This window comes from Cynocephalus volans, chromosome 1 (genome assembly GCF_027409185.1).
Source record: "Cynocephalus volans isolate mCynVol1 chromosome 1, mCynVol1.pri, whole genome shotgun sequence".
Lineage (NCBI taxonomy): Eukaryota > Metazoa > Chordata > Mammalia > Dermoptera > Cynocephalidae > Cynocephalus > Cynocephalus volans.
Window position 1 is genome coordinate 295076669 of NC_084460.1, and position 16901 is coordinate 295093569.

Below are 16901 nucleotides of genomic sequence, written 5' to 3' on the forward strand. Positions count from 1 at the left end.
ATGGCGCTCAGTGAACCACCTTGCCGTGGAGATGTTAAACAACAGGGGGGTCCCGAAGCATCTGCGGAGCCCCCTTCATGGGAGAGCTGTGAGGGAAGAGCTGTTCGCTGATCCAGGATGCTATAAACACTTTCCTTCTCAAAATGTGGCCATGAGTGACATGGAACAGGGGGCCCCAGACAGGCTGCAGAGGAATGCCTGGGAGTGGGGGGTCAGGAAGTGATTCTTGGGATTTCCCTTGGAGTGATTACATTAGAATCTCCAGGCTTGAGCCCAGAAATGTTTTTCTCAATGATCCCCACTAATGCATCCAGCTCAGCCCTGGTACTGCATTTAGAAACACAGACACACACCACCCCCCAAATAGACACACACACTCCCTCTACCCCAAAGGCCTCTCTAGCCTGGTGATAATCTTGTATTAGGACAGATTTCCATTTTCTGAGCATGCCGAGGCAACTGCCTTTTTTCCTAATTATTATTGGTAAATGTTCAATTAGTGGTTGTAACAGGCCCAGGAGTTTAAATCTATTACTAAAATCCTTTCTGGAAGTAGATGACACATCCAATTAATGAGTGCTGTCAGAGTAATCAGTGAATTAACTGATTCCAGCCGTTCATCTGTTTCCTCCACCAAACCCATTGGCAGAGCCACTGACACGCACACAGTGGACGAGCTGGGCCCCTCTTGGGTTTCACTGGTTCTCGGGAGATGTGCATGAGCGATGCTGGGACAAGGGAGGCCAGGAAACAGATGCCCGGTGGCCCCACGAGGGACACCAACCAAGGGTTGCCCAGCCACATAGCCACATAACAAGGGGCTCACAGGTTGGCATCACCGAAGCCCAGACAGAAAATCAGTGAATGACATCTCTTCTTCTTTGAAGGTGAAGGCAGAGTCCCTGGGGATTCCTCAGAAAATGCAGCTCAAAGTCGATGTCGAGTCTGGGAAACTAATCATTAAGAAGTCCAAGGATGGTTCTGAGGACAAGTTCTACAGCCACAAGAAAAGTAAGACCCCCTCGTGTCTGCACGCTCTTGTCCTGCTGGTGTTCTTACAGATGACCACCAGATAAACTTATCCATAAAATGGGAACTATTCACTCCACCAAAGATTATGGAGAAGCTTCTGTGGGCAAGACCCTGGGGACCCCAGGCGAGCAGGACGATAAGGCATGGAATTTACATTCTGATGCATTGCGTGGCCAATAAATAAATAAATATATCAATACATTGGTTTCAGCTACAGATGAGAGCTGTAAAGAAAACAAAACAGGGTAATAGGGTAGAGATTAACTGGGCAGAGGGGGTAGTTCAGAGGTGCAGACAGAGAAGACCCCTCTGAGAAGGGGCATGTGAGCTGAGACCCCAAGGTTGAGAAGCAACATGTCCGACAGGGAAGAGCATCGCAGCCAGGGGAACAGCATGTGCAAACACCATGAGAAGGGCACAAGCAGGGCTCACCTGTGGAAGAGCAGAAATGGGCCTTGGGAGAGGGGTAGGAGGTGGTATTTGATGGCAGGGGATGTTTGGACAGCTTAGCCTCATGGGTATGATAACTGAAAGAAAGTGAGCCTAGATGCCGGGTACCGTTCAAGCTTTATAAAAGAAAGAAATCTGCTGGGCTGTGCTCAAAATGGAGAACAGCCTGGGGCTGCCCTGAAAATGGGGGACAGCCTAACATAGGGCAGTGGGACCTTCTATTGGTATGTTGGTGCCAAGAGCTGGGTGATGTAATTCTGGGGTGGGGATCGAGTTAGGTCATGGGAATGGAGAGTTCTGTGCATGTGAAATGCCAAAAGTTTCATTTTCTCCGAAACCATGAGGCTTCTTGTAAAAGGGAACAGGGGAAGGAAAATGAGGAGGTGGACGGTGCCATTTTGTACTTGGGCTTGTCTAAAATGGCGCTGGTTATGTTGCAGATCTGTTAATAACAAGTTTAAATTTTATCTTAAGCACAAAGGAAAGGCTTTGGAAACTTTAAGCAAGAACTTGAGTGCCAGACCTCAGTGCCATTGAGTTAGCCCCACCTGGAGAGGGGACAGCAGGTAACCGGGCCCTGGATCCATGGTTTCTACTCCCACAGGGCAGGCAGGAGAAGGCCCAGGTTAGGGAGGCTGTGCAGGTGTCTGGAGGCAGGGGGACGCCAGCACGCAGCTGGGGGCTACACGAGCTGCTGGTCAGCAGCAGAGGAGAGCAGGGAATGCGGAAACGCAAACTTCTGAGCAGTCCCCAGTTCTGGCTGATGCCAACAGTGTCAGTGCCAGAGATGCGGTGGCTCTTTCTTTTGGTGGCTGATGGCTTCTCCTGAGAAACCTGATCAGTGCTGTGGACTCCCCTCAAACTATTCTCCACCTTTACACAACAGTTTGTATCCCATTTCAGGTTTTCAGACCCCCTGGAAGCCAAAGCCCCTCTGGTCTGTAACAACATTTTTCATTTTTCAGTATCCCAATTAGAGTTGCTACATTTAGCAAATGAAAATACAGGAGGCCCAGTTAAATGTGAATTTCAGATAAACAATGAATAAGTTTTTAGCATAAATATGTCCCATGAGACATTTGGGTTTTTTTTGTTTGTTTGTTTGTTTTTGGCAGTTTACCCGTACAGGGATCCAAACTCATGACCTTGGTGTTATAAGGCTGTGCTCTAACCAACTGAACCAACTGGCCAGCCCCCATGCAATATTTGGGACCTACTCAAATTAAAAAAGAAAAAAAAATTCCTTGTACCGGCTAGCCACAGAAGGGAAAAAAAATGTATATCCATACATACATACACACGTGTGTGTGTGTGTGTGTGTGTGCGCGTGTGCGTGTGCGTGTGCGTGTACGTGTACGTATACGTATCTTATCCATTAACACCAGGCATGATCGTCATCTTTTGTTCTTAATAAAGTAGTATGGGAATAACAAAGAACAAAAAGGACTAAAGGAAAGTATCAAAGTTGTTTTGTAGGGAGTAAAGGTAAATATTTTTCATGAAACTTGTGTTGTAGTTATAGACACACATATAAGTGTATTCGCCTTGGGTCACTACTTAAAACACATTTTTCCTGAGGGGTCACAGGCAAAAAAAATAAGAGGATGCAGGCTGCTGAGCTGGAGGCTTTTCCTGCTAGGAAGCAAAGGACTCATCTGGTTATGTTAGAACCCTGACTTGTGGGGTGGAATGTTCTGGAGGTAGGTTCTAGGTTGGAGACTACGGCTGCTGGCTAGATTTGGAAAGTTGGGAAAATCCTGGTGCACCAGCCTTGCCATGCAGGGGCCCTGTGGGGAGCCTGGGCTGTGATTCCACTAGGAGGTGGAGTGGGCTTCAGAGACCATCCTGGCTCAGCACCAGTGCTCTGAAAGAAGCACCAGCAGAAATGACAAATGGCACATCGCAGGCAGGTCTCTAGGGTCCCAGCATGAGCCACGGCCTTTCTCTATCTCTAGTCAAGAATGCTTGCCTGAGGGCTGGCCAGTTACTCCCTTGGAAGATCATGGTGCTGGTAACACCAAGGTCAAGGATCCCCTACTGGCCGGCCACCAAAAAAAAAAAAAAAAACAACCCAGAATGCACACCTGAGCTGTCTATTCAGATGGCAAATAATGTGTTCCCGGAAATAACCTGTCCATTGCCCCTAAAACCCCCTAGGGTTGGGCGTTCAGAGGGACAGGAAGGGAGATTATATATTCAGCACTGACTTGGTGTCAGACACTGTGTTGGCTACAGTAGGGCAGAGAAGAGCACATATGGGCTCTGGGGCCAGACTACCCAGGTTCAAACCCAGGCTCTGCCACTTGCTGGCTGTGACACATTGGCCTCTTTACTTAGCCTCTCTGTGCCTCTTTTTTCTCATCTGTAAAATGGGAGCAGTAATAATAATAGATTTCCCATAGAGGAGCTCACGCATGTGAGAGCATCTTGCATGTCTCCAGCACAGCGCTGATTGCATGGCAGTGTCCAGGCAGAGGCCAGGGAGAGAGGTCTGCCCCACATGGTCTGCCCTGCCCTGTACCTCCCCTCCTGAGTGCCACCTGGGCTCTGCACTGAGCTCAGGGGGTGCCCTTGGTGCAGCAGGGGGTGGGGACCAGTCCAGTGCAGGAGGTGGGGGTAGCGATTGATGGTGCAGGGGAGGAGAGATGTCTTTTCCTTCTATCATTCCAAGCTCTTGGCTGAAGCCCCTGTAACAAAAGACAGATTTGCAAGAGAAAAGCATATAGATGTATTTAATGTAAGTTTTACATGACATAGGAGCCCTCATGAGGAAATGAAGACCTGAAGAAGTGGTTAAGCCTGAGTGTTTCAGGCTAGGTATGAGGACAGGTAGAGGGTCGTGGAAGGATGAGACAGGAGGAAGGGGCCACGAGCTAAGCTTAGTGCACTTGGAGGAACTTAGCAAGGCGCATGTGTTCAGATTCCTCTCTGTCCCTTTGTACTGGGAGATAAGAATGCACTATCATCCAACTATAAGGAGGGCATCGCTCACATGAGGGTCTTATGACCTGCTTCAAAGGAAGGTCAGGAAGTCCTTCCTACACATGCTGTTTCTCAAATTCCTTCAGCATAAAATATTCAATATGCCAAGGTGCCATATTGTGGTGTAGTGTGTCTTGAACCCAATCAGTAGCACAGTGGAGTGTTGGCAGCCCAGACGTGAGTCCCAGCTCAGCCACTTAAAACCTTGGTCAGGTGCCTTCTCTCTGATCCTCAGTTTACTTCTGTCAAATGGGGGTAATAGTAGCATCCTGCAGGGCTGCCATGAGTCTTACGTGGTAAACATCAGAGTATATAGTGCCTAGGTGCCACTCGATACCGTCGACTGCTACCAGCACCGTCACCATGATAATTACCCTTCTGATGTAGCCGAGAGGAAGGCAGAAAATCAGGAATAAAGTCCCCAGATGCCAGGGGTGACAAGCTGTCATATTTCTGCACAATTGAGCTCATAACATCAGGGCAGGGCCCCTCTGTACGGAGCCAAGTTGGGAAGGAGAAAGGGGGAGTTACTGATGATTTGAGTGGGAGGGCTGTGTTGAAAATGATCAGCTTAGAGTGGTGCTTTCCTCTTACCTGTCAAGGAGAAAGGGGCGAACCCAACTTTGATAAGAGGAAATGAAAATCTAAGATGAGTGAAGAGATTGTCAAGGGTGCTCGGTCTAAAAAACTTGATATGGAAAGAAACACCTTCCAGGTTACTGAGAAGTGCCCTGAGTCATAAACACTCCTTCAAAGAGTTTGCAGTTTAAAGGGGAATCTGGCCAGTGCGTATGAATTAGAACGCCAGGCGAAGATCAGCCTCCAGGGAGGACTGATTAGTTCTGTTGTGAGGTGAGGCAGGGAGGCTTTCACGGATGAATGGGAGTTCACCCAGCACGAGGCAGGGGAGGGCACTGAGAATGACAGAACAGCATGTGCAGGGAATGGAGCAGGGTGTTAGGGAAATCACACATCGCTCATCATGGCCCTGGAGGGAAAAGCAGCTGGGCACACAGTCCCAGATGTGGGCAGGGCCTTGAGTGGCAAAGTAAGTAAAGGTTGGAGCCATTCTCCTGTGGTCTGGGAGCACTGGGAGTTTGCCGGTGAACGGGGTGGATATTCCCCTTGTGAAAGAGCCGAGCTGGAGATCAGGGGCCCTGAGAAAACCCAGCTTGAGTCAAGAACGGATGATTTCAGAGGTTTGTGAGTCCTTAAAAGGGCAGCCTAGATGCCCAGAGCCTGTCAGCTCAGATTCTCTGGGGCCACACCCACCTGGCTCCCGTCCTACCCCCATCCAGGCTGGTGGAGCTTGGCTCACTTTCTGTCCTGACCCATCACATCAGAACACAATTACCTGTTCACAAGGCCCCTGCCCCTCCCAAAGAGGGCAGGGTCTTTACCTTATATGCCCTGGAATCTGCAGGCCGCGGTATGCAGCAATTGCACACTCAGAGACTGCCAATCACCGGAAGTGCTTTGAAATGTTGCTCATAAATCCCAGCTCCCCCCTCTTTAATGTGGGCCCCACAAAAGCCAGGATGTGAGTCATTTTTGTTCGCCACTAAATCCCCATAACTTGGAACTTTGCTTAGCACAGAGTAAGCGGTCAATAAATGCCTACTGAGTGAATGCATGAATGGATGAACACATGAACAAGTGAATAGCTGTACACCAGGAGAAATCATACCATTCATGTTGCTGCATGTTTAGGTGGCTTCTTCCTGACTGGCTGTGAGAAGCAGTGGGGATCAGGGGGAGGGCTCTGGGTACACAAGTTGTGTGTCCACAGCTTGATCAAAGTGTGATCTTGAGCGAGTCACTTAACTCCTCAAAACCTCAATGGGATTCCTGCAGAGGTCGCTGTGAGGGTTAATGGGACAAGTGTGTCCTTGGTGCACAGCCCGGCACACAGTCGGTTTTCAGTCATGGTTATGATCATAAAGCGTTGCCCACCTGGAGGAAATCTGTGGTCGCGGGTGTTGGAGCTTCCTTGTCCTCTTCCGGTCACCAGGTTCTTTAATGGCTTTGGCATCATGGTCTTCTACACATGGGAACAGCCAGTTGCTCTTTGAAGAAACCATAAAGTGCTCATTTTGAGCACCTGCTACGTGATGTGGAGGTGAAAAGCCGGCTGGGGTCCCAGCTCTCAGGGAAGTTGCATTCAAGTCAGAGTAAAGGAGAAAACAAACAAGTAAATGAATATATAAACCAGACATGTGTCAGGGAGTGATAAACTCTGGGCTGGGAATTTAAATAGGAAAATAGGATGATAATGGGGAACAGCCCCCCTGAGAACATGCTGTTTGAGACCTGAGTGTCCAGAAGACATTGACTGTGCAGACCCAGGGAGAGAGGCCCTCGGGCAGAGTTGCAAGGCAAGGGCAAGCTTGCGTGGGAGGAGGCTGGTGGCTGGGGCACAGCTGGGGCAGAAGCCAGGCGGGGACCCGGCACATGGGGCATGCTGAGCAGAGTACGGGGCTTACATTTAATTCAAGTGCAGTAAGCCACCGCTAGGATGCTTTAAGCAGGGGGGTCATGTGATTCCACTTTAAAGACAACTCTGGCTGCTGTGCTGAGATTAAACTGGGGAGCAGGGCAAGAGTGGACAAAATTGGGAGGCCAGGACAGTAGCCAGACAAGAGATGATGGTGCCTTAAGATGGGAAAGGTGAACAGAGTGGGAATATTCTGAAGGTGGAACAACTGGAAGCTGCTGATGGATGAGATGTATCAGGGCAAGGGAAGAAAGAGGCACTGAGAAGAGCTTCTAGTTCTGTGTGACTTGGGTGTGGAGAGAGTGACTCTGAGACAGGAACAATCCTGACCAAGCAAGATGTCATGTCCTGGGGGCAGCCACACAGTCCTGCAAACAGATGTCAAGGAGATCCAAAAATTATTGGCAAGGAGACATGACCTAACAGCTACAGTTGGGAAAGTCTTGGGCATTGCTTTTGGCAGTAGTAGAAATCATGCCCTGGGAGGTTCCCTGTGGCTGGTAGGATTTCTGAGAGCACATGACATCCACAATTTCCCTTTGGTGAGACTTTGAGCTCAGGAAGGAGGGCGAATGACTATGCTATCGTCAGTTGCCTCCTGAAAGACAAACCCACAGGGACAAAGAGAATGGAGAGAAGATGAGAGCACCACATACTGAGAGCTGGAAAGCAGATGGATGCTGACAGCCAATGTATAGGACCCCAAAATCAAACTTATGCATGTGGTAGGAAACACTGAGACACCTGACTCATACCACAGAACCCACACAGAGCTCAGGAACTGATAGCATCAGAGGTCCCAGGAGCAGGGTGAATGTGGGGTTATAAACAGCAGAACTGGATGAAAATCTACTTAAAGAGAGTTAGACCCATTGGATCCCTCTCCACCCCACCTGCCAGAGGCTCCTGATCACTGATCAGCAGAAGATCGGATGTTTGTTCTCTGGAGAAGGTGAAGAAGTCGAGACACCGGGTCTGGTGAGGGCAGGAGAACTTATGGAAAACAGAAAAACAGTTCACAGTTACTTTCTGAGTGCTGAGACCCCAGCCTCCTTCCCTGCCCGATGTCTAGGGTGTTGCCAGAGAGGCCCACCTCCATAGACAGGAGGTTGAAAGAGTTTTCTCTGGGAGACTTGACAAGCCTAGGGGTAAAGAGCAAAAGGTGCTGCTATCAAATGGTTTCCCGGTGAGTCGGACCATTGGACCACCCAGTGGAGAAGTCCACTGGCACTGTTGGCACGCAGCCATCCAAGGATCATCAGACAGCGGAGGGAGGCCTGGAATAGGAGGCAGGGGGGCACCAAGGCAAAAATACACAAGAAGACAGAACACGTGGAGGAAACAAATTATGCAGACAAAAAGAAGTTGGACCATGAAATCAGAATGCTATCTAAAAAGAACAGAGAACAAAGTAAAAAAGGAAGAGGAGGAGAGAAGGGGGGGAAGGGGGAAAACAAGAAGGAAGGACAGCTCTGGGGAAATAAAAACAATACAGCATAAATTTTTAAAAATAAAAACTCAATGGAAGGGTGAAAAGATAAAGTTGAGGAAAGCTCCCGGAGAGAACAAAAGGACAAAGTGATGGAAAAGAGAGGCAAGATTTTAAAAAATTAGACCAGCCCAGGAAGCCCAATGCCAAAATAGTAAGTGTCCGTAAGAGAAAACAGGGAAACAAAGTGATAAAATTCATTAAAGAAAGAATTCAGGGAAAAGTCTCAGAAGTGAACAATACAAGTTTCCGGGCTGAGAACGGCCCACGTGCTCAGCACAACAGTGGAGGCATGCACAAGACTGGAAAATCTCACAGCACTGGGCTAGAGAAAAGATCCTAAACTGGCAGAGCAAAAGGTAGATTACAGACTATATCAAGGGTTTCCAAGACCACCCTTCTGTTCAACGATTCATGAGAAGAATTCACAGGACTCAGCCTAGGATCATAGTCACAGCCGTGGTTTATTAAATTGAAAGGATGTAAAGCAAAATTAGCAAAGGGAAAAGGCACATAGGTGAAGTCTGGCAGAAATCAGGCACAAGCTAGGACACACTTAATTTCTCCCCCAATGAACTGTGACAACATGTGTAAAAGGTTGGCTACCAGGGATGCTCCTAGAGCTTCAGTGCCCAGGGTTTTTAAATGGGGGCTGGCCACATAGCACCTACTGCCTGGCACATACCCAGAGTCCAGACTGTCAGGGGGAAAATAGGTGCTTAGCATAAACCATATTCTTTGTGCAGTGTAGACACAGTGAGCCCCTTATCAGTTCTGGGAATTGTGGGAACCCTCCTGAAATTCCCATTCCCAGATGCCAACCAAAGGCCAAAGTTGCAAGCAGGCTTTTCTAAGGATAACAGCCTCAGGCCTGCTGTATTAACTCTTCTCTGCACACAGGCAAATTGGAACAGCATTGTTTCTCAGCAGTAGTGCTATAAACTAGAGATGATGGAGCAAGGTCTCCAGAGTTCTGAGGAAAATTATTTCAAATTTAGAGTTCTGTCAGTTAAGTTTGAGGTTAGAATTTTCAGACATACATGGCCTCCAAAAATTTATCACTCACTCTTCCTTTCTTGGAAAGCTACTATGGATATTGCTCTATCAAAATGAGGGTGTAAGCCAAGAAATAGAAAGATATGAGACCCAAGAAACAGGATCCAATATGAGAGAGAGGGGGGGGGGGAATGGATTCCTCGATGATGGAGAAAGAAGGTCCCAAGGAAAGGTTCTGTGTGAGGCCCAAAGGTCACCATTCCAGAGAAGAGAAGACCTAGAGGCCGTGGGAGAGGCTCCAACAGGATGATGAAACTGATGGAAGTGCTTGGCCACACAGGAAAGAGAGTTACATACTGGGGGAGAGTTAGGACCAATTAAAAAAGATGCCAAATATTAACTCCAGGAAAAACAAAAAGTTTTGTAGGGAAAGAAAAGCATTCAGGGCTGGTCTGTTAATAGCATTTCCATAATCATAATAGTGTAAACACTGAGTGCTCATCTGGTCAAAAGCATGATATTTGATGGGGAGATTGAAGTCATGCTTTGGTGGGGAGTGGAGGGGGACAGTGTGTGTGTGAAAGAGCTGAACTTCATCTTTCGTAGTGGACATCAATCTAAAATAGGAAATATCTAAAACTGAAACATCAGTAGCAACCTAAGCATGTTTTTTTAAGAAAAATGGAGTAAAATTCCAAAACAATCCATTAAGAGAGTTGCAATTGGTTGCTTCTAGGGAGCAGGACTTTGGAGGCAGGTGGGGAGTAGGTATTATTGTTTGCAAAAATCTTATAGAATAATTTGTTCTTTTATTTCTTGATAAAAATTAAAAATAAAAAATTTAAATTAACTTTAGATATAAATTAAAAGCAAAGCAAAAGAAAGAAGGGGGGAAGGGAAAGGAGGTAGGAAGAGAAGAGAGAAGGGAAAAGGAGGCAGGGAGAGCGAAAGATGGAAGATGAAAGACAGGCTCTGCTCTGGCCAGGCCACCCCTTGCTTGTTCCAGGCACCATCCTTTCCAAGCATGAGCCCTCCTGGAAGAGCAGCCAGAAGCAGGGGGATCTGGGAGACCAGACACAGATTCGGGGTTCAGCCTGGGGGCAGGAGGGTGAGAGGAGTTGATGGTCTGTACACACTGGTTGAGTGAGTGAGTGAATACATGAACTTCTGTTTCTCCTAAGTCTTGCAGCTCATCAAGTCACAGAAGTTTCCTAACAAGTTGGTGATTTTGGTGGAAACAGAGAAGGAGAAAATACTGCGGAAGGAATATGTTTTTGCCGACTCCAAAGTAAGTGACAACGAGCTTCTAAGATGGGCCTAGAGGGGAGTAAGGGGACACATGTTTTTTGAGGCTTGCTGTGTGCCAGGGGAACACACCATTAGCTCACTCAGTTTTCAGAACAACCCATCTCACGCCTGGGAAAGCTGCACTCGCAGAGGTTAAGGTATGTGTGCCAGGTCCGCTGGGATTTGAGCAGCCACTGTCTTGGGAATGTGGATTCTTCCCACCTTACTGAGGGGCTCCTTATCTCCTGCATCCCACCCAGCCCGACTCTAGTTGGGAGCTTATCTGGGTTGGACATGGGAGCCCTTTGGGGCACCTCTGGATTTAAATCTGAGTCCTGACCAGTGCTCCCTGCCAAAGGGGGGACCTGCTGGACCAGCTGTTGGAGTAAGAGGGGCTGTGGGTCAGTGGGAGGACCTAATGGGCTTCTGGACAGGCAGAGGCGGGGTGCTCTGGGACCTGACCCTTCGCCTCAGAAATTCCAACTAGGGGCTGAAGCCCATGGTCACTGTTCACGCTGTACTGCACAGCTGGTACGAGGCAGTGAAAATGGATCACAGAGCAATAGGGCAACCTCATGTCAGTGCTGGTTGATGCCACATGTCAGGTACTGTGGCCAAGGCCAAGGCCAAGGGCACCTTGTCAAGTTCTTGGACCTGGCTCCTAATCCCAACTGTGAAGGTAGGGTGGGTTGGTGGGAGGCTGGTGGGAGGTCTGAGGTGCCCAGAACTGGCAGGAATGATAGGAAAAGGGCTGGGATAATAAGAGAATTGGGGCCAGACAGGTGGTGACAGGTGGAGAGAAAGACTACTTGGCTGGGCAACTTCTGGGCACGAGGGCTTAGGTCCAAAAACCCGTTCTGCCCATTGCTGTCAGCTCAGGAGGGTTGTAACACAATGATAAACTGAGGCTGAATCTTGAGCCAACCCCAACTAAAGGCAGATTTCAATAAAGACAGCTGTCATTACGTCTTTGTGAGCTGGTTTCTTCAGAGAGAACTTACTGAGATTTGTATTTATTAGGGTGAATCATAAGAAATTGCTGTCTTTGTAGGTCTGAAGCAGTCAAATATTGATCATTTCATATGGTACAAACTGAAATTTTGTGGACCCTTGTGTAAAGTCAGCCTGCCCTATTGACCCTTTGTGCCCCACTGTGTCCCCAGGAAAGATAAGTGAAAAATATTATGGAGGATATGACAGCCTTCATGTGCCCTTAGTTTCTTTAACTTAAATTTTCTTTTATAATATTAGTAATCTATTCTCACTGGTAAAAAAGTAGCAAATGTAAATAAGCAAAAGTTTACAATAGAATCACCCACGTCCTACTAGTTAACCTTGAACTATACACTTCCAGATTTCTTGTTGTTGGAGGGGGTGTCTGGCCGGTATACCAGATGTTTTTTAAAAATGAAAATGCAATAATGTTATTCATATTGTTTTGTTAATTGGTTTTGTGTATGTAATGATATATTGTGGCCATCTCTCCTTGTTGATAAAGTATTTGTGTACCACAATTTTTAAACCCCACAGTATTCTAGCTTCTGCATGGTCCGTCGTACAATTATTAATGAATCCCCTAAGATTGGACACAAGGGCTATTTCTGATTTTTTTCTCTATTGAAACACGTGCCAAAGTGAGTGCCATGATAGCATTGGGTCTGTGTGCACTTCCTGATTATTTTCTCGGAGGCACATCCTTGCAGTGGAGAGACTGGGTCAGAGAAGCCATTTGCTCGGGACTTCGGACTCATACTTCCAGGTTGCTGTCCTGGGAGTTTGTTCTGGTTTGTGCTCCTGTCAGTTTTCTGGAAGCTGACTGGGTCCTTCCTAAAGTGGCATGTGCAGCGGGGCAGAGGCCTTTCTGAGTGTCTGCCCTTCGCTCCCTAGAAGAGAGAAGGCTTCTGCCAGCTCCTGCAGCAGATGAAGAACAAGCACTCGGAGCAGCCAGAACCCGACATGATCACCATCTTCATCGGCACCTGGAACATGGGTAGGTCCAGGCGCCCCGCCGTCGTGTCACCTCCCCTGGGTTCTGCTTGCCTGCCTCAGACGTCCTCACATGGGCTGGGAGACACACCCAGCTCTCCTTCCTCCCCGCCCCAGGCCCTGGTCCTTGGCACATCTGCACAGCCTCCTTTCTGAGGAATTCTAGACTTTTCCTGAGATGAAGGGTGAGAAAAATGAACTCTAGGACTGTTGTACCCCAAGAGCAGCCAGAGTGGGTTGCTTTGCATGTCTGGATTGGACAGTTTTATGTGAAGAGTCGAAATATCTATGTGAAGGAGCTCATGGGCACCCTGCCAGCCTTAGGCAGCTCACCAAGGGGCCCCAATACTGCAGGAAAGAAGCCCTGAGTAGGGGTGCCAGATATTTCCAGAGAGAGACTTGGTGGATAGAGGATGCCCAATTAAATTTGAATTTCAGATAAACAACAAGTATAAGTATTTAGCTAGACATAAATACTAAATCTGTTTGCTGAATATATATTATGCCAAATATATATACTATATATACTAATATATTTTATATACCAAATATATAAATATACCAAGTATACATTATACTAAATAATTACTTAGTGTAAGTATTCAGCTTACACTAAGATTTGCTTCCCGTACTGGCCAGCTGCCAAAAAAAAAAAAAGTGTTCGGCTAGAAATAAATAAGTAGACAGAAGGTGCCCAGTTAAATCTGAATTTCAGATAAACAGCTATGGCACAGGGCATAATTATTCTGAAAACTACCCATTTATCTGAAATTTGAATGTACCTGGACACTTTGTGTCCCCTCCCTTTTGTCCTCAGCAGAGTCTCAGGCCCACCCGCTGACTTCCTAGCAGCCTCCAGGTGGAAGGGGTGAGCAGCAACCCTCCTTTGAGGGACAGGGGCCACCTGGAAATGAGCCAGTGGCATGTGGTTCATGTGGCCTGCCTGCTGACTGGGGCGGCTGGGGCTTCCAGGAGGGAAGGCTGAGGGCCTCAGCGACCTCTGCTGAACTCCCGACCCGGGTTCTGCAGGGTGCCAGCCCTCCCTGTGCCCGCACACCTCCCAGGCCTGCCAGCCCAAGCCCAGGCATCTCGGGGCCTCAACAGCACTGCAGTAGACCTGCAGTGCCCCGGGGTCCCAAGTCCTCCCTTATCCCTTTCAGTGTCTCTTATTGGCCATCTCATGTCCTTAGCTCTCATTTGGAGGCTCATGCAGGTGGGCGCTCAGCCTTTCCAGTTTTTCCTCTATGAGCAGAAAGTTCTGGTTGGCCGTGGTCAGGGCTGTCCTGTTGCACAACAGCAGGGGGCGCCCTTCCCACAGAAGCCATGTGGAAAGAGCTGGCAGGGTAGTGACCCGCCAGGCCCCGGTGCTCGTGCATCCATGGGAGAGCAGGATTCAGCGGTCGTCAGTTCCTCCAGTTCTTGGCTTGGCACTTGTGAGGCAAGAAGCTCATCCCTTTGGGAAGGAGCAAGTTTCCTCACCCCTCAAGGGCACTGCGAGGAGGGTACACCTCTCATCGTTGCTTGATTGAGCTGCTTCAACTCATGTTTTGAAAGGGGACTGAGGGTGTTCCCTGCCATTCCCCGTTCTCTGGCTGACTCCTGCCTGTCTCAGCTCTCAGCCGAGGTCGCTTTTGCAAGGAAGCCTGTGCTGCCTCCTAACAATGGCTTAGAAGCTTCCATCCTAAACGTGTCAGCTTGCTTGGCTGTCTCGCCAATGGATGGAAATTCCTTGAGGGACAAGACAGTCTCAATTGCTGTTGCAGCCCAAAAGCGTAGGACGGTGTTGGACACCTTGTCCAATTAGTCCAGTCACAATCGAAAATCTTCTGGTGTTTCTAGTTTTTGAATGTTATCTTTCAAAAGAGACTCAACCTTGCTCTGACCCTGACTGACATCCGGGGTGTTCTCGGCACTTAGTCCCCATCAAAGGCATCTCATTAGGCTGCCTGAATGGTTTTGCGTGGCTATGCGACCACCCCCGTGCCTCCCCCGCTCTCTGTTGTGAATTCTCCTGATGCCATTGACTGCATGTGCCTTTCACTCACTTGGTGTTGGGTTTTGCTGTTGAAGGTAACGCCCCCCCTCCCAAGAAGATCACGTCCTGGTTTCTCTCCAAGGGGCAGGGTAAGACACGGGACGACTCTGCCGACTACATCCCACATGACATCTATGTGATCGGCACCCAGGAGGACCCCCTGGGAGAGAAGGAGTGGCTGGAGATGCTCAAGCACTCCCTGCAAGAAATCACCAGCATGACTTTTAAAACAGTGAGCAGCTGGCCACGCCCTGGGGCGGGACTCCGGGTGGGGCTTTGCTCTGCTGAGAGCATCTCAGAGTAGGCTCGGCCTATCATCTCTCAACTTCCAGAGATGTCTGTGGGCTCAGTGGTCGCCCCACTTCCAGGGCCAGAGAGACACATCCAGGGGCTTTGTTCAGAAATTGATGAGGTCTGTGGGGTGTGGCTGAAAATCACTGAGTGATTATCTTCCCGCCCTTGCTTGTAGGAGATAATCTTGACGTCATGGAAATAGTGGCTGCCTCTGTTCTCATCTTTAAGATGCTTTGTTTCATCCATCAGTCATTGTTAGGAATCCCCTGAAGGTTAGGGATTACAGTCAGGGTGCCCCACACCCGGGGGCCAGGGCTAGGGGTTCAGACACCACACCTTGGCCAAGTGTTGCAACGTGCCCTCCCTGCCAGGTTGCCATCCACACGCTCTGGAACATCCGCATCGTGGTGCTGGCCAAGCCGGAGCACGAGAACCGCATCAGCCACGTCTGCACAGACAATGTGAAGACGGGCATCGCGAACACGCTGGGTGAGTAGGGAGGGAACCCATTCTCACAGCACGCTCTGTCTCTCTCACATGTCCGTCTCATCCTGCAGGGACTTCCCTGGGTTCAAAACTGAGAGTTTCACGACCTGGGATGCCTTCAGTCCTGGGCAAACCAAGACATTGGTCCCCCTATCCAAAACTCACCTGGGGTCTACACCAGCACTTCTGGGGATCTGGCTAACATGCAGGTTCCAACTCAGTAGGTCTCAGGTGGAGGCTGAGTCTATAACAAGCTCCCAGGTGACTTCGGTGCTGCTGGTCGGTGCATGGACCCCACTTTGAGTAGTAAGAACCTAGAACACAGGGGTCAACAAACTTTTCCGGGAAAGGGCCAGATAGTAAATATTTTAGGCTTTGTGGGTCATATGCGGTTGCTCGATGGGGCCATCATAGCGTGAAGCACAGGAACGGCCGACACAGTCAATGGGAGGCCCGCACTCCCGGAGGCTCATTTACACACGCAGGCTGGCTTTGGCTACAGGCTGTAGGTTGCTGACCCCGATCTAGACCACTGTTCACCCAGGCTGCATCTGGAAACGTGGGTATCAGCTGCGAGTCGGCGGGGACTAATCAGGGTGCTTCAGAGAACTGAAGTAAGAGCGGGAAGAGTGGGGGAGTGTGTGTGTGAGTGTGTGGGTCTGTGTGTGGGTGTGGGTGTGGGTCTGTATGTGAGTGTGTGAGTATGTGGGTTTGTGTGTGTGTGTGTGTGAGTGCATAGGTCTGTGTGTGTGTGTGTGAGTGCATAGGTCTGTGTGTGTGTGTGAGTGCATAAGTCTGAGTTTGTGTGAGTGCATGGGTCTGGGTGTGTGCGTGAGTGCATCAGACTATGTATGTGAGTTTGCGTGAGTGTGTATGAGTGGGTCAATGTATGTGAGTGTGTGTGAGTGCGTGAGTATGTATCTGAGTGTGTGTGTGTTTAAGTGTGTGAGAGCGTGTGTGGGTGTGTGAGCTTACATATGTGAGTGAGTGTCAAAGCCTATGTAGGTGCATGTGAGTCTGGAGAACATAGAGGAAAAGAATTTCACTAGAGAATTGGAATCTATAATTAAATGGAATTCTAACACTGAAAAATACAGTTACTGAAATTAAGAACTCAGTAGATGGGCTGGCTGGTTAGCTCAGCTGGTTAGCGAGCAGAGTTATAACACCAAGGTCAAGGTTCAGATCACCATACTGGCCAGCCACCAAAAAAAAAAAACAAAGCACCAACCCAGTAGATCAGTTTAACACCAGATCAGACACAACAGAAAAGAAAATTAGTGAACTGAAAGACAGGTATGTGTAGGAATGCTGGTTAATTATCCAGAAAAGAGCACAAAATACTGTCCAGAAAAGAGTATACGACAGAG

General features: G+C 48.7%; 1 protein-coding gene across 1 annotated transcript in view; it reads left to right on the forward strand.

Moving 5' to 3' along the window:
- Positions 1-16901, forward strand: part of INPP5D (inositol polyphosphate-5-phosphatase D) — a 145893-nt gene that overhangs the window by 68204 nt on the left and 60788 nt on the right. Inside the window, exons 9-13 of the mRNA XM_063086843.1 lie at positions 888-1011; positions 10625-10731; positions 12618-12720; positions 14787-14983; positions 15417-15534. Of these exons, the coding sequence (XP_062942913.1) occupies positions 888-1011; positions 10625-10731; positions 12618-12720; positions 14787-14983; positions 15417-15534 (649 nt within the window). The remainder of the gene's footprint in view (positions 1-887; positions 1012-10624; positions 10732-12617; positions 12721-14786; positions 14984-15416; positions 15535-16901) is intronic.